General features: G+C 38.3%; 1 protein-coding gene across 3 annotated transcripts; it reads right to left on the bottom strand.

The window, feature by feature from the left end:
* Window positions 1–819: 819 nt before the first annotated feature.
* Window positions 820–26,472, bottom strand: SH3GLB1 (SH3 domain containing GRB2 like, endophilin B1). Of its 3 annotated transcripts, none has more exons than XM_054213044.1 (10): window positions 26,289–26,472; window positions 21,501–21,642; window positions 18,751–18,879; window positions 16,898–17,031; window positions 16,433–16,525; window positions 12,994–13,017; window positions 8,043–8,132; window positions 7,397–7,497; window positions 2,090–2,321; window positions 820–1,295 (listed from the first exon to the last, which is right to left on the bottom strand). In XM_054213044.1, exons 1-10 carry the CDS (start codon window positions 26,358–26,360, stop codon window positions 1,188–1,190), a joined length of 1,125 nt encoding a protein of 374 aa, XP_054069019.1. In that variant the 5' UTR covers window positions 26,361–26,472; the 3' UTR covers window positions 820–1,187. The 3 variants fall into 3 exon arrangements, with proteins under 3 accessions (XP_054069019.1, XP_054069021.1, XP_054069020.1); XM_054213046.1 differs by lacking the exon at window positions 26,289–26,472 and adding an exon at window positions 25,725–26,093; XM_054213045.1 differs by lacking the exon at window positions 12,994–13,017 and having other exon boundaries at window positions 26,289–26,470.
* Between the last annotated feature and the right edge of the window lie 1,124 nt (window positions 26,473–27,596).

The raw sequence follows: 27,596 nt of genomic DNA on the forward strand, positions 1-27,596 counted from the left end.
AAAACCCAATTAAATAAATATATTAGAACATCAAAAAAAAAAAAAGAAAGAAAAAGAAAATTCCCCTCAATCTATCCTTTTAATCTTTTTACAGCCTTAAAAAAATCTGCTATTTATGAAACATTAAAGGGTGCAATGTTTAGGAAAAACTTACGTTATTTGCAAATAATACTACCTTAGTTAAAGCGATTTTTAGGTTCAAACATTTTTTTTTTTCCTTCTCACATATTTAAAGGAGGTCCTCTTGCAAAACAAAAAAAGTGTAACGCTAATTGAATCCAATTAGAACACGACCATAAACTGCTGCATAAGAATTGTGAATGCATGCTTTCATTAAAACCTATAATCTGAACAAATAGATGCTCATCTATAGAACTACTTATACGTAGAGAGACAGTGCATATTTGGTTAGCAAAATGTAGTGCTTAATTTAACACAAAGACTGATTTGCAGTTGAAAGAATCTTAATTACTAATCAAACTGAATTAGCCTCTTTTCTGGAAAGCAATTAAAGGGAAAAAAAATACAAGGCAAGATTAAAAACAAGTCAGAGCTTATGTCACTAGCTTGTGTCTGTCCACCTAGGTGCAGTTTAAAATCTCAATATACTAGCAACTTGCCTTAAATTTTCAACAGAGAGAAAACATTCATTTTCATTTTTCAAAGGTGATTAAATGCACAAGTTACTCAGCAGATAGCCATATATGCCTCAGCACATTTGTACTCCACAGGTGTTGGGAACAGAAACACATGGACTTCTTTATGGTTTATGTTTCACATTTGGTTTTGGTTATTCAAATAACGTGCATTACACCTTCATCAGTTCACAATAAGTTTATTTTATGTGAAGAAAAGCTTTGCCATTAATGAAAAATTTCAGTAGAAAACAGTACCTCCTGCTTTCAATCTAGATTACTCAAAAGTAGAAGCTTGTATTAGTGAAAACTTCAGTAGAAACAAATCTGTAGGAAACATGTTCTTGGCACATGAAGTAAAAGCTTTAAACACATTAAGTTTGAATAGAATATTTACCATGCAACCATGCTGGCAGAAAAGCCAGTTTGTAATGGCTGGTATTTGTCCCTCAAGACAATAACATGGAAGACACTTAAAACCTGCTTACATAACGTTAATTGTATATAAATATGGTGTTGCCATAATTGACAGTCTTTATTCAGGCCAACCATTTAGTTTAGCAGTTCTAAATAAGTAATAGGCACTTTGCCTTTCTGATTTCCCCTTTCACCCATCAGCCAGTCTGAATCCATGCCAGGGATACTGTACACTGTTATCACCTAAAAAACAGAAACACATTATTATAACCTTTCCTTGCCGGGAAAAATATTACAGTCCATGTGATTTCCAAGATCTTAGAACTAAGATTAACCAAGTCAAACAAAGCATTTAATATGAGCATCCATGGAACATAATCTAGTGTTCATAAAACTTATTTCATTATGATAGGGTTGACGTTTTTCTATTTAACAGAAAAATCTTAGGCCACAGCTTCTATCTAAGCCACTGTCTAGATAAGAAAAAATACGAAATGCACATTTTAAAAACCAAAAAGTCTGAAAACTTTTCTGTGGATGCTTGTCTTCAGAGTTAAGCTACAGTCACATTACTAGGTGGAACTTTGTTCCACCGCCCTGCTTCATTGTATATCTCTGCCTGCTTTGTATAGGCTCTGACTTAAGAGTGCAATTGAATTGGAAGAGAAATAAACACAGCACAACCACCATCATCAAAATGAGAAGTGGTTGTATCTTCATATTCGTCCCCAATTGCAATATTTAACATCTGAAAGACTAATTCTACTGATAACAGTGCTAAAGGTGTGGTAAAAAGAAGAGAGCAGAATTGCATCTTGATTGTCTAAGCAAGTGTTCTTGCAAACTAAGATGGTGTTAGCTCTTACTATAGAATGTTAGGGCATAAAGGTACAGGACAATGCTTTAAGAGTACTACTGAAGTTTAATAAAAAATAAAATCAACTACACAGATTTCTTGATGTAGCACATCTTAACTGGCTAGTCACAAGCATTTTGATTTTACTTTTAAATGATCAAGGTACATAGAAAATTCTTACCTCATCTGCAAGTAGTGATAATTCACTGCTGTTTGCAGCATCGTAATCATAGAGGACTCTAGCTTTCCTGCTGCCACTCGATGACTTCAGTTCACTGATGCCTGAAGTAACTATTGAATTGCTTACTGAAGGCAATGAAGCAGAGGCTGAGGCCAAGACTGAGGGAGTAGAAACACTCTGCATAGGAGTTGAGGAAGACTGATTATTGTTAGAGAGGAAGGTAGATGGAAAGCTGTGGGAGAAAACAAAAGACTTCTGAGTGAATCAGTTACACGGGGAGTTATACATCCCTCCATGGCTAAATTAGTATTCTTGCTTTTATCAACTACAGAATAAACACCAATAGACAGCAGTAATAGAATAGCACTGATATTTTTATAAACCTAAATAAAGATACTTGTTCCTGATGTGCAGTATAAATCAAACCAATATACTTGCCACCTTAAAAAAACTTGATAATTACCTCTTTAAAAAAGAGGCAAAATGAAGAAAGCATTGTTGGTCTGATTTAATTCAGACTGTATTTTAATAAACATTTCTTTTGACAGCTCTGCCAGTAAGTGTAGCCTCCACCTCCTCCCGCTCATTCCTCAACTATGTGGCTACACAAAAGATTGTGCTGGTGAACCAGATCAGGGAAATATAATGTAGGTTAAAAACACAGCCTCTGTCTGAAAGGAAAAAAAAAACCCAGGACTGTTTTTGTAATCTAAATCACTTTGTTGATTCAGCTAACTGCATGCTGTAAAACAGAAGTATTTGTTATATTAAATATGAACTTGTATCAACTTAAGCCCTTCCTTTCTAGGCTGCTGCTTGTTCTGTGCCAGCTGCAGTGCTTGCCAGACCCTTCCATGAAGTCAATTCAACTCATTAACCTGCCTGAAAAAAAAAAGGTTAAAAAAAAAAAGTGTACAGTCCTCTACTAAGTTAATGAGCTGAATCACAAAAAAAACTGTGATGAGAGACAGATACAAGGGAAAGGACAGAATAACATGGCTGAAAAGTAGAAGGAGCAGAGAGGAGAGCAAAGAAGCAAGAGATTTAAGGGCAGTGGGGTAGATGGAATGGGACAGCATTGGGGGCAATGATGAGCTGTGAGATTGTTTCACATCACTCTGCCCTACATCGTGGAATGCAGTTCCATGGCAGACTAAACTTATTTATTTAGCAGCTGATGTAGTCGTTCTTTGTCAAAGGGACAAAGCTGCCTTCCTTTGTTCCAACACTCATCTGATTCTACCTTAAAAGCAAGTCAATGAAGGCTCTGAAAAGCAGCAGAGCTGATGCAGTGAAAAACGGTCAGAAAATAAGGAGTTAGACTGAGTCAGGGTGATGTGGAACTGTAGCTGCATTTCCTGCCATTCTTTTGACCAGTTTACACATCAACTAGGCAGTCAATTCCCAGACATAACTTTCATCATCAGTCCTTCTACATAGATGCTTTTTCATTAACATTTGGGATGTGGACATATTGCCCCCCCCCACCCTTTTCGTTTTGGCCTGGTCTTTTGGCATAATGGAGATCTATTCATACTGTGTGCATGAACCTGTCAGAAAATAGTCTCATCTCATCCCTTCCCAGCTACGCTCCCCAGTTAAGTTCGTCTTAAAAATGCAGTTCACTGGCAACTTTAACCACATGAATCAAGATCAGTATTATTCCCACACCCATGTCTGCAGCATATTGGTGCTCATATAATCATAACAGGAGCTGATGTAGGGAGCTGATGCAGATGAACACTAAGTCTAACAGTATAGTGACTAATTTTTGGGTTGTGTGGCCATAAACATAGGTGGAATTAAGGCAGCTAAAATCTGTATCAGCTGCAGCAGCACTGCACACAAGTTTACAGTTTCAAACTGTACTTAATCTGGTAAATTTACACTGCCACCAAACAGGGTGGACCCAGTCCTTTACCCCTTTATTGTGCAAACACTCATTCTGTCATTTGAGTCAGATCTAGCAATCTGTTGCTTTTGAGTTGATTCAGTGATCTGATCTAACAAAAATCATGAAGAAGATTGCTAACTCTCTACCAGAACTTTGTTAAACTTTGCAGTCATACAATTGTTATATCTGACTGAAGGCAAACAGCAGCAGTATATTGTGAAGGACAGAACTAGCTCCTTTACAGTTAGACTGAATTGCATGTATTCTTTTCAAGAGACTGTTGTGAGTTTAGTTAGCAGTTTACCACCATCAAAAGGGGGAAGTCCCACTTCCCCCTATGGCTTACCTTGACCTCATTTGATCATAAAGAGCTGGTTCAACTCACCAAGAAGAGACTACAACTCACCAAAAAAACCTGGTTTTCATTTGCCAGATTAGTTTTTCAAACCAGTTCACCATGTTCCTTGAACAAATCAAGTGAGCAAAACAACAGAAGAAAAAGCTAGACCCCACATTTTTGTAGGGATAACTCAGCAGCTGTGCTTCATGATGTGTTTATTACTTGATTAGTCAGCATTCAAACAGAGGGACTTAATTTTAAATGACAATCAGCTGTTTCTCAATATTGCTAAATTACTGTTTAGCATACTGCTAAACCTGTTCTCTGTTAACACAGTAATTACTTGTAAATCAATCTGCTCAGTTCAAAGGGTCACTGGTTTGCACAGCTAGTGGAAAAGAAAGCTAAAGCTTTATAACCACTCTGTCAATCAGTAAAACATTAAGTCTCACTCTTTTTGCAAAGCCATATGTAGGCATGTTACTGGAAAGTTTCAGCTACACAGTGGTTGTCTGGAATTTTTTTGAACACTTGAGTAGCAGGAGTTTCACAGAGTAGGGGACTATAGTAATGGATAATTTGAAAAAATAATGATGCCAAAGCTAAGCCTTGGCTGTCAGGGAAGCTGAGAAAAATTCAGAGCAAAAGCAGTTATCAGCATGAAAAAAAAAAGCAGTCAGAGTACCAGAATATTTGAAATACATTTGTTTAGTTCATTCTGGGGAACTAAAAAAAAAAAAAAAAAAGAGAGAGATTGCTTTTAACCTGGGAGATTTGATTCTTTAAGCAGCCCCACAGGAGGTGGGGGCAGTAGATAAGCAGCTGATGCTGCCTTGAAGAGAAACATGCAGAAAACCATGTCTATTAATATAAAAAGTACTGAGCACAGGTTTTCTCTCCACCTTCCCTACAGCTGACTCTGGAGAGTACATCAGGAAAATCAGTGCTCAGCTTTGGAACTTGAATAGTCTCAATGTGAACCAGCTTAGGGTTTATACCCTAGATTCTGATCCAGTTAAAATATATAATATGCATCTATTCTGAGAACCAGGTTTCTGTTTCAAGCAACAAATTATCCCACTTAGAGGCTGAACACGTTTGGTTCACCAGCAACCTCAAAACAAAAATCAGCCCCTTACAGCTCTTGGTTTTCATATGAGAACATAGAACAATGTCATTCTTAGGTGTGTGAAAAGAACATGTGTAACTCAGCACTATCTATCCCTTGTTAACCAACAGAGCACTGGCAAATACAAACAAAACCTAGCTGAGCTGCCTAAGCTATTTATTTGGTACTACATCTGCCTACACGTAACACAGGAAGAACACTACACATATCCTGTTCATCTGTTTATTTAATGCAAGTGCTACGCACCACGAGTGCCTATAAACTGAGGAACTGTTCCAAAGCAAGAAGCAACTATCCCAGCGATCTCCATTACAGTTCAGGAGGACTTCCTTACACAAGGAAGGAAAGACACACCCAAGATTTAATACTATTACTGTTTTAATCCACATAGGCAGAGAAACTTCATTTGGCTGTTTGAGGCATTTAAGATTTTGCAAAGCCTCCATGCCTTTGGTCTTCTAGCAGTAATAGTAATTCTATCAAAAATACTAATCAGATCATAGTCACATAAAGACACATCCTTTTGTTTTCCTAAAGGCAGTATTTTCTTCTAATTTTTTTTTTTTTAGTAACTGGTAGCAGTTTACATGCATTTTAAACACAGACAGCTGTTCTGGGACACGCTATACATCCTAAAGCAAGACATTTCAAAGAGGACTATGTTCTTCCTTAGGTTAAGAGTATTAGGCTTAAAGCTTCCTGTTTGTTAAATATACTAGGATAAGAGTACAGATTTTAAAAAACATCCTCTCAAAACAGTTGTGTAAATATACTTAATTTCTAATTTGAGGCACTTGTCCTTAATCCAGTAAACATTTATTTTCAAGCTTTCAATTCTACAACTTGCATTTGTTTTGTGCTACCAAATTTTATAGTTGAATACTTCTTTCAATGCAATGTAACTTAAAAGTTGTAGCTTTTTAAAAAAAAATAATCACAGTTTTAAAGACTTTTTAATAAAGTCTTTAAAATACCTACTCAAACAAACAGAGGAAATGAAATCAAATGCCACAGGAAGTTGCAAGTCAGGAAAAGGACAAGACTGGAGAACACTTTTGTTTTTACTTTCTTGTCATGAAAAAAATAAACAGAGATACTTTACAGAGACAGTTATCTAGAACAGACACTACAGTAAACTCCTAAGTACAGACAATCCTTCAACACATAGGCTCACCTAAATGACATGGGCTGATATAACCCTAAGAAAGGCTGATTCGTAAAGAAGAATTAGAATAGGGAAACTTTACGAAAAGTAAGCATGTATATCTCTTTATCTACTATCTATCTAAAGACAGATATCTTTACCTATCTAATCCAAAAAAAAAAAAGAAGGATTATGAGCACAAACTGAAGTCAGATAGTTTCTTCTCTGACTTTAAAAATGCTAACCCCACAAAACAATAAAACTAGACAAACTTGCTTGTTCCACTGTGAGTCCTATAGATTACTGATTATAGGTATTATGAAGTACATTTCTCCCTAGATACAATATTTATGCTGCCAACTGACTTAACAGTGGAGAATGCCATTTCATTTAAAATCAGGTAGTGTCCCATAGCAAATTAAGAGGTAACAGGAATTTACGAACAGTACAGAAACTTTTCCCACGTTGCATAAGACAACTGAATGATTACAACTAAATCTATAGAAATTATTTTTTGTGCCATTAAATGAGGTTACCATTTACAAAAAAGGTAACTCAATTACAAAGCATACAAAGTCTCAGTAAACCAGCCCTCAAAAGGCATTAGTGCTGTGTGTCGGCTTAGGCAAGTAGTTGCTCTGGGGTAATTACATATTAATTACCAGAGAACAGATATATTTCCTTTCAGTCCAGCATGCCTGTGTGTTCACTACTGTTATATCAGTGCAAGTTTTCCTAATATTCATAAGCACTTAGAAAAAACTATTTTTTTTTTTCTGAAGTTTTTACAGTGTTACTACCTTCCAAGTTGTTTCTGGAGATCCAACATATACTGGTAACATTGTGCATAATAGGTCATCTGAGCTTCAACAAAATCATTCAGACAGCGAAGATGATGTGCCTACAAGACAGCAAAGAATTCAAGTGTTTAGTCTGTAAAAGTACTATGCTGCATTAGAAAGACTGGTCTCCTAATCAGGTGCCAACACCAGTATTGGCACACAGGGATTTATGCCACATAGGCATAGTGCCTGGATTTACCAGGTAAATGGGATAAAGTGTCACAAAATTTAACATATTTCAGCACAAAAAAACCACCCCAGGTATTGTACCAGCATCATACCATTTACCTATATTGTTTTCACAACCGAGTAAACATTTTAGCATGTTTTTGTGGTTTCAACATTCAGTTGATTTGATGATTGGGAAGCTGAGTTTAAAGGATAAAAATGAAAGCTCCTGCATTCTCAAGGTTAACATGAGACTAAAGTTAAATTCAGTGGATACTAAACTAGAATTCAAAAAATAAAATACCCCACAGTTTGATGCTTTTAACAAGCTGAAGTAAAACCTTGTAGCTCAAAGATCCCATGTAGCTTACTACAGCTATTTTTAGAAAGTGCCCTGATTTTGACTTTCCCCTTCTCCCCCTTTTTGGGTACTCACATGTGTACTGCTGATTCCTTCCAGCAGAAGTCTGGTAATCTCTGCTTGACGATCAAATTCACTCTGAGTAATTCGTACTTCCTGTTCAGACTAAAAGTAAGGATGCATATTAAGTATTTGTACAACGCACTCTGTTACACCTTCTGACTGCAACACTTCTATTTTATTCAAAGCTATTCAGACAAATGCATTAATCACAAGCTTAGGCGTTTGAAACACGTGCTTTTTCTTTGCAGTTCTTTACTAGACAAAAAGAGTAATTGCATTTTGGGTTCAGAAACGTTGAGGCCCTGCATATACAACAAGCAGCTTTATCATCAGACACCTACCACAGAGTCAACGTGTCCAAAAGGAAGGCATTTTTCTGCCAGTATTATCCCACTTCTCCCAGTAACAAACCAAGCATTAATTGGCGTAACAGTGTCTGCACCAAGGGGTTCTGCCAGCATAGCAGTGGCAGCCAAGGACAATGTAATTTTTTTTTTTTCCGTACTTTAAGTTAACGGGGCTCTGCTCTGACTAAATAGCTTAGGGTAAACCAAACATTACTTTTGGCATGTAACTGCACGGCAATCAGCCATACGTAAGTTTTGACAGCAAGTTTTAACAGGATATTTCAAAAATTAATGTCTCATACTGACCACCAAGCTACTACACTATTTCTGGAGCTTATAACTGAGGTGTCTTTAAAAATAAATAAATCCAAACTATAGCAAATGTTTTAACTTCAATTAGAGTAAAATTTCTATTAAAATTATTGTATTTAAGTTTCATATTTAAATAATTCCCATTGTATTTATTCCTTGCTACATATCGTTATAAGCAATTTTCAAATAAGTTAATAACATTATAGTTGTTTTAAAGGATTTCCTTCTAACACAAGCCAAAGTTACTTTAGAGTATTTTTTTGGTGAAAAAAAGGACACTACACAAAACACACAAATACATAAAAATGTGTGTTGTAATATCTAAGATTTACTGTTCCAAGACAGAATGTCCTCAGCCTGGAATCTGGATTACCTTGCCTCAATGCTTATATGCACGTAGTACCTTGGTCTCTAAAAACAAACATAAAGGCAACAATTTGCAGTAAGTCAAAGATGTGGCAGTTACTCTTCTCAACAAAACAGAGTAAGAAAATATATTTTCAGGAAACTTAATGAGGTGATACAGATAAAACATTGGTTTCAAAAGGATTTCATGTGTTTGCAAAATTCTGCTCTTGCGTTCCACTAATGTTAATCAATATGAAAAGTTGCATGGAAGGACCCTAATCTCAGAAATGAGCATAGAAGAATGACGCTGTTACCCAAGAAATGTTTTTCATCAGAAGTCACTGCTATTGGGAAGGCTTACACATTAATTAAACAGTGAGGAAGCAGCTATAGGGTACTGTGTGTTTCTTACTAAAACCAAGATAGCAGTGTATGTATCAAGTTACGAACTAATTACGTTTTCAAAGTTTGTTGAGGCAAGAATCCTGCCTTGGAATTTTCCTATTAAATCTGTATAAATATCAGTGAAATCCAGCTGGCAGTCCCTGAGAGAAATATAAGGGCAAACGTGGGGAAAAAAAACCAGATTTGATAGCCAAGAGGGAAAGAAAAGGATTCCCTTCTGTATCAGCAACATCTTCATTTCCTTTTTAAAAAAATGAGCAAAATCACAGGTAAACCATTTATCTAGAGATAAATAGTCTAGTCTCTTGCTTCTCCGAAGTCAGCATTGCTAATTTCTTTCTTTCTTCCTGCCAGGTAAGTAAATACATGAGAATAGGAACATATAAGAAGGGGAAATATCCATCAGATTTATATTCTATTTGTTTCAACAATATTTTAGCAAATCAACTACTTTCTATAAGAAAAGGCAAAGCGAGTAAGTAATGTGGTAACACATATTAACCTATCTAGTACAGAGTGACTTTAAATACATTGCTTTACAAAAGCCAAAGGCACTGGTTTTGTAGAGATTTGCATAAACTGACTTATGTGATGGTGTGTTTAATCTGTTTTGCTAATCCCCATTTTCAGTACCGCGAGGTAAACAGTAGCAGGACAGCACATCTATTCTACCATACCTTGTGGTAGAGGTGAAAAACAGCTGACTTTCTACCTGGGAAGCTTATGGCCCGATCACCTTTGTTTCTGAACAGAATGAAGAGCTCAAACTACAAGCCTAAACTTTCCCGTGACACCCAACTGCAGTCATATTTTGTTTCTAGAACAATTAGAAAGCCTCACGGGGTATCTCCCATGAAGATCCCTCAAAATAGTACTTGCTTCCCAAGTTCAGAATATGAACATTCAGAAGTTCATAGTATCACCAAAGTTCACATAAGAATATATGACCTTCCAGAAATAGTGTGCAATCTTGTAGCTAAGGGATAACACATAATCATAGGAAATAAAATTACCTTTCTAATGTTGTTTGTTAGACACACTGTTAGTAAAACAGTGATAATGGATATATTCATGCTACCCAATATAGCTGGGCCTTCTTGTCTCATTTGTAGTCAAAGACAGAAGCTCCTCTTGATGAACAAAACCAATCTAACTTCAACGTGTTGAAAGCTTCTGCTTTTTTGACTGACTACATCAGACACCTCAGAAGACTCCTAACAAAATCCATACATTTATAAAGTGTGTCATATCAGTACCTATCCCACGTGTTTTATCATAGAACAATTAGAGTTGGAAGGGACCTAAAAGATCATCCAGTTCCAACCCCTCTCCACCATGGGGAGTTGCTTGAAGCCCCATCCAGCCTGGTCTTGAACACTTCCAGGGATGGGGCATCCACAACTTCCCTGGGCAACCTCTTCCAGTGCCTCACCACCCTCACAGTAAAGAATTTCTTCCTAATATCTAATCTAAATCTTCCCTCTTTCAGTTTAAAACTGTTAGCCCTCGTCCTATCACTCCACTCCCTGATAAAGAGTCTCTCCCCATCTTTCCTGTAGGCCCCCTTTAGGTACTTGAAGGCTGCTATAAGGTCTCTCCATAGCCTTCTCTTCTCTAGGCTGAATAACCTCAACTCTCTCAGCGTGTGTTCACAAGAGAAGTGCTTCAGCCCTCTGGTCATCTTTGTGGCCCTCCTCTAGACTCACTCCAATAGGTCCATGTCCTTCTTATGTTGGGGGCTCCAGAGCTGGATGCAGTATTTAATATCCTCTGATTCCACATTTCAGAAGGGAAGTTAAATTGAAGAAAGTTTGTCACTGACAGCATGCAGATCTTTTGTTTTAACTCAAAGAGACCCTGTGATTGATATAGAGATTACTGGACAGTCTGAAATCCTTGTTGGGAAGCTTCTTAGATTTAAATTTAAAACATCTACGAATCTCTTCCTCCAGCTTTCAAACACACAATGACAGATTGCCTTTAGAAACCTGGATGGATTACTGTTTCTTTGGCAGAACACGTGTGTTGTAGTTTCTTCTCAATAGTCTCTGCTTTTTATTCACTTAATAAAAAAGGGAACTTTGAATTACATAATTTATTACAGGATTCAAAGCTTTTGGTCTCCTTTATGCTATAGCTAAGCACTTTGTATTATTTCTTTTTCTCTCCAAGACACAATCTGTTAGATTTCACTATCCTTAAAGTTGCTTGTCATCATCTCTGAAAAGTCAATAGTTTTATTCATAATTGTCTTATAGCTTCAAGATTAGTTTTCGTTCCAGTAGTACTGCTCCCCTGCCATGTTCTTCCCCAAATAGTACCAAGTACTCCAGCAGACAGATTTGCTGCTTCCAAATTGTTACTTTACTTAAATAGTAAAATAATTCTGAAACTTTGGGATCAAAGTTGACCTAACCCACCCTTTACAGTTCAATCTCTAAACTCCTTGTTCCCCCTACACTCTCACCTTACACTCTAAACATACACCACCCTGTTTGCACCATGACTCTCAGAAAGTTGGAATAGAAGAAGCCTTCATTTATTTTCTCTCACAACCCTCAAGATTTCACCCAAAGCTCCATATCCCAGTTTCTAATAGCAACTCCCTACACCTCCCACAGCTGCAAACCTAGTCCCCCTTTAAAAAACATACTCCAAAGCCCCTCTCCCCCAGTCACCCTTACTTTCTATTGCTACCATTAATTTTTATTTCCTCTCCTCAATAGAAATCCCCTAAGATATTTCCTTTTAACTGTTAGCACAGCTTCTCACTGCCTGTTCCCAATACTGCTTTGTCAGAGCCAGTGAGGCTGAGAACAGCCCTGCTCCCGGCACCAGAGCAGCTATTGCATAACACTCCATTACCTCCACTGAGTTTGTCCCTGTGCAAGGAATGGTGTGACAAGAGAAGGCTGCAGCCCCCACCCCAAGGCTAATGCTATAGTTATGGACCAGCCTTCAGCCCAGGTGCAGATTTCAGATGTGCCTACATCCTAACTTCAGTTGCTTAAGATCAGCACAGCATTCTCTAGTGACACTGGAGAGAAAGGCAGGGCAAAAAAAATAAATAACCCAACCCTCCAAAACAGAGTTTTCTCTGAGGTTTCTTGTATGTACTCCAGTATTTTAGTTACTGTTCCATGTTCTGGGTAAAAGTTGAAGATCAGTGTTTTTCAGGACAGTTTAGATTACTAGACCCCAACCTTTCTGAAAATTTTCAAATATGCTCATTCTTAAGAAGTCATTTCTAACAGGATGCCATACCAGTAAGTTTTGAGAGACAAGTCATATAGTTCTTTTTCTATTGTATCTTGTCACACGAGAATCGTATGGTACTATCTGACAGCCAGAAACAGCTTACTATAGGACATGCCCCAGGCATTGTTTTGCCACTAGATTTTGAAAGGCCCTCAAGGGACCCAATGTATTCGGATGTAATGCACCAGGCTGCCACCATTAGACTGAAATCAACAACATGCAATATCCTTTATTACATTAGACCAGCACAAGTTATGGTTTCAGAATTCTGCAATTTCTAAATGTTTACTTACTTTCGTCACTTCCTCAGCCCATATCTAGTCAGCATTAAGAGTGGGGGGAAAAATAAAAACATACAAACTTAGACATTGGTGGTACTTGAATACAGGATACAACCATACTATGGCTTTTAACTACTCTCCTGCCCTCAGAACTTCACAGGGATTTGAGGAGTGCTATAAGTCAGTTGCCCAAAGCCCTTAATGTGTACAATGAAACTACAGTGAGTATGGGTAACACTATATCTATGAAATAAATTAGATACTGAAGAGTGTATGACTTCCAGAACTTATATGTTACAAGAATCTATTTAAAACAAGCTATTACAACATAAGACATAACTACTTAGAAAATGACGTGACTCAGACAAACTAAATTACCTTATGAAGGAATTTAAGTTACCTGATGTGGTAACATATTGGAAAACTATGGAAAGCTATTCTCATTTTAACACCTTGTTAAGTAAAGGATGAAACAGACGAATGATTTCTCTTGCTAATTCCATTACCGGTTTCTTATTTCACAAGCATTTTTATTGAAACATAAATTTAATTAGAAATGCTAGAGAGGTATCTCAAACTGAGTATTAAAGTAGTAGCAAGCAATACAGCAAAATGATAGAACTGCAAGGAATTTACTCTAGAAGTTAATTACTTCAGCTCGCTGTTCAAATTCCCTCTTGCAATACAATTCTCCTTTAACCTTCATTTTCTGCAGTTGTAAGATGATGACACAATCAGGACTTTGGTAGAAAGAAATGTGCATAAAGGTTGCAGGAGCAAGTTGTAACAAACAAGTGTATTCGCTCTTTTATCTGATCATGACTGAGAAATCTGGAACACTAATTGAGATGAGACCCACCATGCTGTGCAGATCCAACACCCAAACAAGGGCAGGCTGAATAGCACAGTCTATATTGTACATCATTAATTAACCCCTTCCTTTTCCACTTTCACAGGTATGGTGCTAAAAACAGCTGCACTGATGAGCCTTTGCAACATGTTTAGAATATACTGTACTCTAAGTTAAGCCATTAGTTTGTGACATTATTTAGTTTCAGTTATTTGTAAAACATTGCTACATTATTAGAAATATTCTGATAAAAAAACAACATCTAATGCTGTACTGACATAAGTGTACTTAGTACACTACACCAATCCAGTTTGGAACGAGAACATCTGAAACAGGACCAAATGAGCTGGATAGCAAGAGGAAACATTTGATAGGAAAATGAATGAACACAGGAGGCCAACAAACCTTTAGCCATTTTACATGCAGCAAGTTGAGCACGTAAGAGACATTTACCATAATGTTATTCTCTTCAGGCTGAGAGGTGTTTAGTTGCTTAAGTGCATAGATAAAAGACAAAAGCAAGTTACAACACTGAATATAGCAGGTGAACAGAATATTGGCACAAAGCACTGCAAGTTTAAGCTATGCAAGACTGTGAGCTGAATATAGATAAATAAAACTGTTTCGATTTCTATTTTAAATAGTGATCTAAGCTATTTCAGTTGTACAGTAAGCAGGGGAGAATGTGATTTCATAAAAGATTACATATTTTTATAACAGGGAAAAAATAATCAAATGTAGATGCATTTTATTACTCTTTCCTGTCAAAGAAAGCAGTGAAGCATGAAAGTTTGCATCATAACTGAATACACTTTGCTAACCTATCAGTTGGGCACTGTTCGTCAAATATCTTCCCTCATATATAAGTGAGAGAGCAGAAAATGAATCATTTGCATCACACCTATATCCAGGTTAGTCCTCATTTCTAGATTGCAGAGGATAAAATAGGTGCAATTTTTTAATTCTCTGGGAATTCTACAATCCAGTACTTCTTAAACATGCACACTGCTGTTAAAATGCAATTAAAACTGAAGTATAGGCAAGGTAGCAAAGTAAGAGGCCTAGCATTTCATGCTCTTAAGAGCATGAAATCATTTGTGAATAGAACTGTGAATTATTTGCTATATGAATATTTAAGACTGGTCAAGTAGCCGTCGCAGCAACTGGCAATAATTTTGTCCAATCACCAAGCTCTGGATGATTATGCTGGTGACAGAACTAAACCTCATGTACAGAGCCTTTCTTTTAATATTGAGTTCAAAGGGAACAATTCCCTTATGGTCTTTCTATTGCTTCAGAAAGTAAGGTATATACTTACTATCATGCCACAAGGAAGTTAATAACCAAAATACTTTTTTTTTGGAAACTTAAGTCTGAACAAATCCAAGCAAAGTTACAGTTTACTTTCCATTGCTTCTCTATCCATTGCTTCCAAATTCCACAACTAGCTGACTAAAATCTAGCTCTGCCCTCCATTGTTAGTATTACAAATTAAGGAAGCTTGACAAGTAGAGAAGTAACTTTTTTGCATAAAGTTTACATAATAAGGGGAAATAGCATGCATGGACTTAAATACAGACAACTGAAATACACAGGGACATTGTGCATGACATGGAGGATTGAGACACAGAAACAGAACTATCAGCTAGAGATAATGTTGGTTTTTTTAGAGGGACCACCATCCCAAAGATGAGAGTGGCCTCATCTACAAAGCTGAGTCTCAGATATGGTGCTTCTGAGATCTTTCAGGACAGCAATCCATTCAGAAAAGGCAGCAAAATTTGACAGTCCTATTTCTGCCTCTTCATCATGTACACTGTCCTCTGTGTTTAAGTTGCCTGTATCCCTTCCGCATCTGTCTGCATGACCCCTGCTGCATTAACCCTTACAGATATCCATCATTAGTTGCTGCACTTCTAGGAATGCAGTCAAAAGATAGCTATGAAAATACTATAAGCATACCCTGCTGAAATCGCACACATTCAATTACCTATTCCTCCATTCAAAGGCATTTTAAGAGTTTAAAAAGCAAAAGCTTTTTTTACTTTAATTTTGATCTCTTTGGACAAGCATTTCTTGAGGTAATAAGAATGGTTAAAAGTTTAAGAGTCTTGCCCTGTTTGGTGGTATGAAGTAGTAAACAATATAGAAACAGTAAGCTACAAATATTTTTGATATAGAGGAGTCAAGTCTAGACAGGTTCATCAGTTGGAAGTAATTATACATACGTTTCAACACTTGTAGAGGTTCAAATGCCAAAACTTGACCTCTGAATGATACGTACATACAACCGTCTTGGCAGATTGTAGCAAGTAATTTTTGGCAGTATAGGCTCATCCAGTATAGATTAAGGGGAGAATATTTACTTCAGTCAAGTAAGTTCAATTTGATTGAACATCTAAAAATAAAAGACTAACTCCTTGACCAGCAATTCACTTTCATTTCCTCGTGTTCCACTGAGGCATTTCTTACAAAGTATCTAGAAAAACAGTGAGGGTAAGAAGCTAGGACTGGAAACATAGCCAGGCAGTCGAGTTTACAAATATATGTCAATAAGTTTGAAAATTATGGACAAATTAAAAAAAAAAATTTTCTACTTACTGCAGCTCGAGCTTCTGCAACTTTTGCCTTCTTCAATCTGGTTTTCGCTGCATCCAAATCTAGTCTTTTATTTTGTAACAGTTTACGTTCTTTCTGAAAGCAAGTTCGGTTAGTTCGTGAGAACAGGTACACATACTCAAGAGCAAAAGCCTGTCTACCTGTATTAGATACAAAAAGGTTCTTCAGAAGAACAGAGGGGCCGAATTAGATCCTAATAATTCTCACGCGTTTTATACTCAAGGTACATACTTTTAATAGAACAACAGTTACAAAAATCAAGTTTTCAGAATTATTTTTATTTTACCTGGTCAAAATAAAGGAAAATATACCAAAGACACGAATTCTACCTGACTTTTTCTATATCAATTTGAGGAAAGCAATAATGCATAATTACCTACTACTTCATTTTGAAGATTTACAGTTACCATTATTATCAAATGCTGAAGAATGCACAATTCAACTTACAGTAATAGTTTTGTAGTCTCCTTCAATAAAGTTTCTTAAGGGAGTGAGAAAGTTTATAGCAGAAGTTTGAATTAGTTCTCTGTCTGCTGTCCCAATGCGCTTTTGTGTTTCTCCACATTTAATGAGTGCATTTCCTGCAAAGGGAAAAAAGATAAATTAGTTTTATAGTGATTCAGGCAGGTGGTTGACAAAAGAAGGTTCTACAGGCAGGGAAGTTTAGGCCAGCAGTTTGAAATATAATCCAATGCCATCACAAGGGATTTCAAAATAAGTCTGAATCAGCTACCAAAACAACCCAAAAACAACACACCCCCAAAAAACCAGCCACACAATACAAACCCGCACACCAAACCAAACAATTTTTATTAATAATAATCACAGGTCAAGGCAAGACTTCAATGGGAATAGATACAGCATTGTAGAAGTGGCACTAACTATGGCAACTCCATTGTGAACACCTATTTTAGAACTGGATATCGTATCTTCATATTTTAAACCAACAACCTCCTCCCCTTATACCACATTTTTGTTTAAGTCAGGAGTAGCTGGTAGCAGGGAAAAGTCACACCTAACTACTGGAAAATAATGTGCTTCTCCCTGCCCCATCAACTCCAACTTCTAAATACACATTTGTACATTAACTGAACAATACTTAGAAATTTGGTTGCAAGTTAGGTATTGACACTGAAGTTAGTGTATCAAGAATACAGCTGTTATTATTATGTTTCAGCAGACTGACATGGCCGAGTTAGAAAAGACACTAAGTTTTCAGAGAACTATAATATTTTGTGACACCATATGAAAGCTAACAGCATATCTATCTTTATGATAGTAGTCCATGTTATTTGACTGAATTCTAAAAAAATCTGCAAGTTAAGGGACAGTGTACCTGTAAGTACAACTCTATTTGACATTAAAAAGCAAGACTTGAGGCTGATGATCAGAAGGCAGGCCACAGATAAACAACATAAAACCATGTCGAAGTAAGAGGAACAATGCCTGCCATTATTGATTTTGTATCCATAAGTCTTCCATAAAACATTTACTCTTTTTAAGTGCACTTTATTCTTTTAAAAAGGAACCCCATTATTTCCAGATATAAAGAACTCATTCTTCCCAGAACAAAACTTTTTCCTCACACTGCAATTTTAAAGAAAGCAAAAAAGAGAATTAGCTTTCAGGCTTTGATTGCAGGCTGTATTTTATATACAGACACCTATGCATTTCATTTGGTTAAGTTAAATTAACAGGTAAATATGTTATCATCAATTTAAAAAGTTGTAGAGAACACTAGAATTAGACTTTATAATTAATGCCAGTGTAAAAACATTAGATGTAACCCCCCCAACCCTCCTGTCATAGGTATATAAATTTTCTGGAGAAGGAAGAAAATTTAGATTATGTTCTCATCTCATATTTAGCAAAATATTATATATTAAGAAAAGGAGGAATACAGTAAAGTTAGAGAGGATTCTTACTAGAGAAGTTAATTTTGAATAACATTTTCACTCCACAACACAAATAAAATGCATAAGTGTTGTCAGATGTGCAAATGTGTTCCTTTAACGAGAAAACTAAATTCCAGAATTATTTGTTCTGGTAAGAAAATCCATAAAGATGGTTATCATTTTAACAGCAGGTTCTATTTCTAGATTTGGATATAAATGTAATAATTGATCTCCTAATGCTCAAAGTTATTCAGCAAGTCATCTCAAACTGATACAAAAGTCATAGAAGTGTCTCATCTAGAGGAAGACAGGAAATACCATTTTACATTTTTAATAAACTATAGATACGTGCATTTTCCCCCCTTCTTTTCTGCAACACAAGGCGTATTTTTTGCTTCTACTTACCATATGCTGTTCCTGGGCCAAATTCATTCCCAGCATCAATCATATACTGGCCTAGTAACTCTGGATTATTCATGCGACTTGGTGCTTTGCGGTCCAGCTTCTCATAGACAAATTCTTCTATTCTGGCATCTAAAAAAATTTTTATTTGAAATCATTATTGCCAGTCAAAACACAAGTTAGAAATAGAAACAGAAAAAAACAAACAAAAAAGGAAAGGAAAAATAAAAAAGGACTTCAAAATCCAGACATTAAATTCAACATTAAGTGAACAATGTTAATTTGAAAATACTGTTCTTGGGAACTGACCATATTCCATGTTTGTCATGCTATGTTCAAGTGTTTCTTAGAGCCGTCTGTAAAAGTGAAAAATTATACGTTTCCTCTCCCTTCTACAAGTATATTTATACAGTTTTTCAAAATTTTGTCCAGAAGTTTGCATTGTAAGAGCATAATAGAATGCTTCTCCTCCCCCCTCCAGGAATGCTTTTCCCCTCTCTAGGAAAAAGCTGTGAAAATTGTTCACTAGAATTAGCAGTGTAGGAATAGCAGTGTAAGAATTAAGTTCAACAACTGTTGTAGGTTCCCTATTAAGTAATTCTGAAAGCGTGGTAGCCCCAGAAATGATATCCTCTCTCTCCCACTTCACCTGCATCCTTGAAATGCTTGGAAACAAACCACTAAAGATATTAGAAACTGTTTTCTTTCGTATTCCCATCTTTTCCTCAGTTTGAGCAACAAAATTATCAAAAAAACTTGTGACTATATGATCATAATATTAAGCCACAGTATGGTTCTTGTGTGAAAAAGCATCCCAGACAAACAGTAACAGCGTTAATTACAATACCAAAGTCCTCAGATACAACACCAGATTTCTCTGACCAATTGTTTTGACTTCATAATTAGCTCGCTTTATTTATGCGGTCAGTATGAACTAATTTCAGCCTGCAATAGTATGGAGAACCACAAAGCAGCTCTCTAATAAGCAAACCTGCCACTTTGATGCAACCAAAAATAATACTGTTTAATTAGACAACTTTCATTAGCACTGAATTAAATAACTATTCTTTCATGAAGGTCACAAAAATTAACCTGACACAGACACACATGGATACCAGTGCATTCACACCAAGGGTGAACCAAAAATGATCCAAATTCATTGTTTTTTCTTTACTCTATCCATAATATTTATTTTTGACTAAATGAAAAAAAGCCAAAAAGTAATCTAAAATTATTGGACTATTACATGGGTCTGACCTAAAGGTACAATTGAAAATGTGACTGAGAGTCATTTTTCCTTGCCCAGACCAAGCTGCTCCATTAAGAACCACCAAAAGAAGCTCTCTACAGCATGCGATAGTCCTTCCAAGTAGGCTGCCAAACAGCTGAAGAGATGAAGACCGCTGCTTAACACTGAGTATTTTTAGCCATCAGAAAATTGACTGGTCAGCATAACTGAGATAATACTATATATTATCCTTCTGCTGAATCTTCCCCATGCAGTTCTACCAGCCTACAGTTAGTCATTCAATATTCTACAGTTACAAGTTTCTGAAAGAGTCAATACATATTACAAATACTGAACTAATGAACAAGACAACTACTTCTTCTGGTCTATTCTGTAAATTCTACTGCATCCTTCCCACAGGATTAGTTGTTCTGATTTTTTATGTTTGTTTTTTAAACACTGCTTTTATGCAGCAGACTTCCAAAATAATACTTCAAAGATCAGCATTCTAAAGAATGTATCTATTTGGCATTAGAGAAGTGCTACGATCTACCTGTCCTAATAAATCCTAACTCAGTATGTCACTACAAGGAGAATATTTATGCTTTCAGCGCAGAGATATTAGGGGTATATAATTCTACCATTTGAGGGAACCCAAAGGAAGTTTAAGAGGTTTTTTTGGTAACAGTAGTTTGCCCCATGGCTAGTGATCAGGTCTTGACTTGAAATCTAGATCTATACACTACGCAAATTCCTACTGCTGCCAACTCTAGTACAACTGCCACAAATGGTACAGATGACTGTAAGATATGAGTCTGAAACTGATATCCTCAACATAACTAGTCATAGCAGCAATTTCAGAAACAAATAAAATTAACACACCAGAAAACAACATTTCTTCTATATTTTTCTGTTATTGTTACAGTAATAGATTTACCAGTGCCGAAAGCATATTTGAAGCTTTATTATGTTGCCTAAGTATGGTATATAAAATGCTGGCAAATGATAAAGACTCAGCATCTGGTGAAAATCATTCTTTAGTAAAGGAATTGTTAAAGACAGACATTTCAGTTCATCTTGCCTGCTTCAAGCAGAATTGTATTATGCAGATAGTTTAAAGTAATGAAATAGTAATGAAATTTCTTGAGCAACTGCATCCACTCCATGAAGAACTTCAGAGTTCTTACTGCTACCTAAGATTTCTGGAATTACAGTGGGAAATTCAATTAAACAGGAGACAACTCAAAAACCAGCCAACCTGAGACTGACCAGAGTATGGAACCAATGCTATAAAGAGCTATGTCTAAAGCTTTTACCGTTTGAAGGGTTGAGGAAGAAACAGCAAGTGGTACAGTGTCTCTGACTCTCAGTAGCTCTTCAAAATGTGGTTTCCCTAACTCCAGCCTTCAAATTTTAAAACTCCTATACTTAGTCATAACTTATGCAATACCTATTGCAGTAAACATTTACATTGGCAAATCCATTAATTCAAAAGTTGCAAACAAAAACTTGAAGGGCTCCTTACTTGGATTTGGCTGCAATAATACTTCTGTTTGTTTCATTATTTTTTCTGTCCACAATTTGGTGCATTCTGCTTTGCTGAGAAGGTTCTCCAGGTGAGCATCTAGTTCAGTCTTCTCTGCTTGACCAAGCTTTTCTTCTGTGAACTACGAGTTAGTCAGACAAGTTGAAAATACTGTTAATCCACAGAAATAATTTCCCAGGACAAGTTTAAGGCAGTAACCATTCACTCATATTAGCTGCAGATCACATTATCCAGTCATCAATAAAAAAAGGATAAATTTGAAAGTTGTTAAGTACAACACTGCACCCTTACTATTAGGGGAAAAAAGGGGCAGGAGGGTGTTAATCAGATGAAGATGAGGAAGGTAATTTACAACATTATGAAGAAATCCTCTGCTCTACTTGGTACTGAGAGTTCTGTAGCATTGAAGAATTTGATGAAGCATTTTGAAGCATTTTGTCCAATCTTGCATAGTGCTCCTTGAAACAGAAGCCAAAACGAGAGAGTCCAGAGGTAACGAAGGCAATTAAAAGATTACTTCAATCTTGTATATTTTCTAATTAAGTTTGTCCCTTCTCCCACAGCAAAACCTCAAGACACAACTGATTCCCATTGCAGCTACCTTTAATGTGTTTAAAAAATGTTGTCCTGTCCATGACAAACAGGACAAGAAGTAGTGAGCTTAAACTCCAGCATGAAGATTTAAATTAGAATTAGACGTTAGAGAAAGCTTTTAAAGACAAGAATTAAAAGCTAAAATAGACTTCCCTGGGAAGTTGTAGAATAAATATCTTCTGGGGTGGGGGGTGTTTTGCTTTTTAGAATAGGACAAATCAATCTTTGACGAAGTGTTTAGATATAACCGATCCTGTTATGCCTTACAGGAATGGTAAAACGACTTTTGCTGTTCTCTTCCAAGCTGTGTTTTCAGTGACAATGAAATAGAATATAACTCCATTTAGCTAAATAAACCCAATTTCACTTGACATTAAATTCATGCCAACTCTTATTAATCCACAATCAGTTTGTACTTCAATCACAATTCTCTGGGCGAGGGGAAAGACACGTGTTTCACATCAGGGAACCAAGCAAAACCGGAATTGAGGGTTTTGCCTGCCTCTCTTCAGAGCAGTAGTTCCTCATGACGATGATGATCTCATCACTTAACAGCCACTTCAAAGTCAGGCACTTTCAGAAGAACCTGGCTTACGACTAAATTCCTAACAAGCTTAACAATGAAGAATATAATAGGACTGGAAGCGTTTTGACTGTCAAACTTCATTCTTAGTAAGTTCTTCGGTGGGATATTTAAACTGTCAGTGAGAAACAAGAAAACAAGACAAGTAAATTACGTTGTCCAAGCTTGTTTTAATTTCCATCACATGTAGAATAAAACCAATTTTGACAGCATGCACATCTAAAGTCAGCAGCATTTGCAGTTCTACATAAAAGTAAGCTGCCTTTGTGAGAAAGTTCAGGTGCAGTATAGGGAAGAATAGAATTTATTTATGGATTTATTACTGCTACTGCTTAAAAAGCTCTTTAAAAAGAAGTCAGTTATTATAATTTGTTCTCAAAAATTTTTACAGGTTCATTAGAATACTGTATAAATGGTTTTCAAATTATTTTTTACTAATTACAGAGGGTTTTCCTATTAATATCTCAATAAATCTACTCAGCACTGTGAAGATTGCTTAGCCAATGTTAGATTTCACGTATACACTTAAAGCAAAAACTTAGTTTTAGCAATAGTGAGCAGTGTGGTAAACAGTAGTTTGACAGAAGTATGGTTTCCAGCATCATTGTAATGCAACAACACTGCCGCTCTGATTTCCCATCTCAGTTACCCTGAAACCTAAAATTTGAACTGGTCTTTCTGTTTTATGACCTTTTCCAGATATTACTCCATCCCTTCTTAAGGATAAGATCAAAATAAGCAAAGTGGTGCTATGAATCAATAACTTTCCTTCTGCTTAGAAAAACTGTTCCAAGACAGGCAGACACTAATGATTTTCTATTTCAATTAGAGCTCTAAAAAGTTTTGTTTTCCTTTTTATTAAGGTTTAAAACATGTCATACAGAAATACTTAATGTAAGCACTGCTGGAACAAATTGTATCAGTAAATCATTTAATCCATCCATCTATCTTTATTAAATTCAAAATATATACACAAGTTGCCTGAATGTGACCAGCTCACGTAGAAGGAAGTTGTACTGTTTTGTATACAACTGGGTTATCACAGCCCAATCGACATTTCAAGCCTACACTGCAAAATCACTAGAAGGAGAAATTACATTAAAATAAGCCTCTAACTTCAGGTAGAAGTCACGAACAATAAAAGTGTTTCTGCTACCAAAGAGTAAAATCCCAGCTCATTCCCAAGCACTACGCAGGCAGCTTGTCCATACAGAGCCTGGCAAGAGAAAGGACTCACATTCCTATTTCCACTCTCTATGGGATTATTTATTTCACCTCTGATACCACTAACTATACCCATTTGCTACTTTGTTCCACAAATTGCAACTACTGCAAGACTGACTGAGGAGGACTCCTTCAAAGCATTTTCTGCCTGCCAGAAGGAAGGATAGGCTTTGGATGAAGATGGCCAGTAGGCTTGATTTTTCTGTAGATTACTAACCAGAATGTGTCAGTCTGAATACAGTATAATCTCATCCACAGAAGGAACAGGTTTCCTGGAACCTGAATATCAGGCAGTTTTGGGTAAAACAGCCCCAGTTCCCTTCTAACAGAAAAGCCTGATAAGCCTGTGAAACACTAACAAGATGTTCACCATCTTGTAGAACAGTTGAAGTAGAGCTGAAATGGAAATTTTAAGTGGTTCTCCTACATACCATTTTATGCTGCTGAACTGTTTCATAGGGTTTGGGGTGGGTTTTTTTGTTTGTTTCTAATGTCTCAAAGCAACTAGTGTCAGATCATACCATGTCATGCAGCGATGTCTGACACATAGGAGTTTAACTCAAAATACAGAACTGTCATTTTTACTGGGGGACACAAAATCTGTACCCAAATTATATTAGAAAAGAATCCACAAAATTATTACCCCATAACATTATCTGTAGACCTTACACAGTAACTTAAAAAAAAACCGAAAACAAAACAACAAACCAACAGGGGAAACAACAGTAGCACACAAACCATAAATTACTCAGATTATAAGAACATGATAGGGATTTGCTCCTCCCCCTCAATGGCTTCATTAAACTTCTAATTTTAGGGGAAAGTTGCCACTGGTAGAGCAAAATTATTACTTCCACATTTCCACTGAATTTTACTTTAGATTAAGCAGATAACTAATGTAGCTATTCAGATGTAAACCAACAATGCAGATAGAGCATGCTGAAGTAAACCACAATTCACACCACCTTTAAACCATGACAGACTATAAAAGCCTACATTAGATTTAATGCAATAAGCTTATTTAAACATAGAAAGTCAAGATAAAGGAGACAAAATCACAAGGTCCCATCCCAGGATTTTACAGTGAAGGGTAAACCGTATCTCCCTTTTTTCCTTGTCTAGCAAGAAAAGGGAAAGGGGTGGAGGCTGCAAAGGAAGAGACGGTCTGGGAAATACGTAGACCTGGAAGAAGCCGGGGGGGGGGGGGGGGGGGGGGGGGCGGGGAGGCGGGGAAGCATGGAAAGATCTCCATCACAAAGAGAAGCCACAATGACTGCTTTAAGTTCATTTAAATTTGAAGAACGATGTTTTCTGACGAGTTTGCATTTTCAGAGCTGTGCTGTGCTGCTGATCATTGGTTCTGCTTGAGTATTGAGATTTAGGGCAATACATCAGACCAGATAACAACTTTAATCACGTTCCAAACCTGACTGTGACCCAGCGAGAACTCATGAGAAACCAAAGTGGATTACTATGCGCTGCTTGGATGTCCCTCTCCCGACAGGAAATCTGTTCAGGTTTGATTATATAAAAAAAGGGGATTACGGCTCAAGGCAACAGCTAAGAACAAAAGCCAATTGCAGTACCCTTAGCGTGAAGAAAGAGGAAGGCTGATTCAGAATCAATGGGATATCAAACAAGATTAAAAACGATACTAAAGCTCGAACAAAACAACAAAGAAAAAGGCTTAGCAGACAGATGCTTTCACGTGTCACATCAGAGCTCGAGTTTTACCTATCCGGCAGCAGGATACACTTTTAGCAGCCAGTAAAAACCACCAACTTATTTCAGGCGAGACACACCTTTGTCCTTTCCACGCATAAAGTCCAACCGTGTCTCCGCGCAGCTGATGCCTGCTCAAGCCATCACGCCCGGCCCAGGCGCCTTCTCCCCTCGTTGCCTGTCCTGACCTTGGGCTGCCTCAGCCTTCCCCCGCTGCCCCCCCGGGACCAGCTGTTTTGCAACCAGCCTGGGCGAAATCCCGGGGTCCTGCCAAGCCCTGGGATAGCAGGGGACCCGCGGGGGAAGGAGCCGCCTCACATCAGGGTTGGACTAGATGATCTCCAGAGGTCCCTTCCGATTCTATGATCAGGACATCGCTGCCCAGCCAGGCCAGTCTGGGCTCACCCTCGCCAGCGCGGCCGGGCCTGCTGCTCCCTCAGAGCTGGAAGCCCGCGGCGGGCCCAGTCGCCAGCCCGGCCCCTCTGGGCCGCCGCTCCCCGGCCCGGGGCGGAGCCGAGCTCCCCGGCCAACGCCCCGCGCCGGGCCCGGCGGCGGCCCCGCGGAGGCAACCCGCGGCCTCGCCCACCTCCCTCAGCTGAGGCCGCGGCGGCGAAGCGCAGTCCCACCGGGTACCCAGGGCATACCTGCACGGCGCGGCTCAGGAAGGTGCCCGCGTCAGCCGCCAGCTTCTTCACATTGAAGTCCATGATGTTCATCTTCGACGGGGAACGGGCGCTGACTCAGCCCAGGCACCGGCGGCGGCGGCGGCCGCTCCGGCCCGTCCCTGTGGGGAGCCGCCGGGGGGGCGGTGCCAGGCCCGGCCCGGCGCCGCAGCGGATTGGACGCTGCCGCGGCGTCAGCCGCAGAGCCCGGATCGACCGGTGGAGCGACGGCGGCCCCGCCCCGCCCCGCCCCGCCCCGCCCTCGGCCTCGGCCTCGGCCTCGCCCCGCCCCGCCCCGCGCCGCCCCGCCCCGCCGTGAGGGGGCGGTGGGTCCGCTGGGGCTGAGGCACGCGCCCCGCCTCAGGGAGCCTCGGCCGTTATCGGTGCCCTCCAGGGCTGGCGGCTGCGGCTGTGGCTGTCTCCGCCTCCCAAGAGCCCGTCGCGGCCTTTACCGTAAACGCACAGCGGGGCGGGCGAAAAAGGCAGAGTCCCCTTGTACGGGCGGTGGTGGCCCGCCCGGGGCACGTTTGTCCCCGACCCTACGCGCGGAAACCCCGCCGGCCGGGGAGGGGTCCGGCCTGGCCTGTCCCGCCGGGGCTGGCACCCCCCGGCCCGGCTCTGAGAGGGCAAGGTTCCCCCGCCCCCGTGGCTCGAGTGTTTTGTAAGTCAAATCTTGTTTGTCTTCATGGAAAATAGTCTTCGGACAGACCGTGGAAATGTAAACTGGGAAAGGATTTTGAAGAAGTCGTTCAGAAAGAGGCTGCTTATTAAAAGAGTTTGTGTAGATAAAAGTTTACCGAGACACAAGTATAAAATAGCACCAAAGTACCACAAAGGGACTACTTGAAGATACCTTGAGTATAGTAACAGCATGTGTGTGTATATATATATATAAAACTTAATGTCACTAATCAGGCAAATGGCAAGAAGAAAATAGCCTCTAATTTTAATAATTTCCATTATTACTCCATCTCTCATCATGATTTTCAAATGCTGGAGAAGAAAGGACCTTTGAAGTGGGCTAGCAATTAGACAACAGATTTACAATGTGGCATCATTGGCAACATCTAGTATTGCCAGCCTGAAAATGATCCTGGTCATTCAGTTAAGTCATTTACTTCATAATCCAAATAGAAAGTAAAGTTTGGCTAAATTTGATAAAGTCAGAGGAAATCCTAGGGCGTTATGACAAGAAGTGGATTCCAGAGAAAGGAAATAACTGTAACAATCAATGCAATCTTGCTTACATGCCGGTCAAATTCCAGGAATTAAAACCAAAACAAAACCCAG

This window comes from Rissa tridactyla, chromosome 8 (assembly GCF_028500815.1).
Source record: "Rissa tridactyla isolate bRisTri1 chromosome 8, bRisTri1.patW.cur.20221130, whole genome shotgun sequence".
NCBI classification, from domain to species: Eukaryota; Metazoa; Chordata; class Aves; order Charadriiformes; family Laridae; genus Rissa; species Rissa tridactyla.

Coding starts and splice junctions, on each gene's coding strand:
- SH3GLB1 (XM_054213044.1), bottom strand. CDS start 26,360: ATGAACATCATGGACTTCAATGTGAAGAAGCTGGCGGCTGACGCGGGC. Junction 21,643..26,288: donor TCCTGAGCCGCGCCGTGCAG/GTATGCCCTGGG, acceptor ACTAACTCGTAG/TTCACAGAAGAAAAGCTTGG. Junction 2,322..7,396: donor CTCCAGAAACAACTTGGAAG/GTAGTAACACTG, acceptor TTTCTCCCACAG/CTTTCCATCTACCTTCCTCT.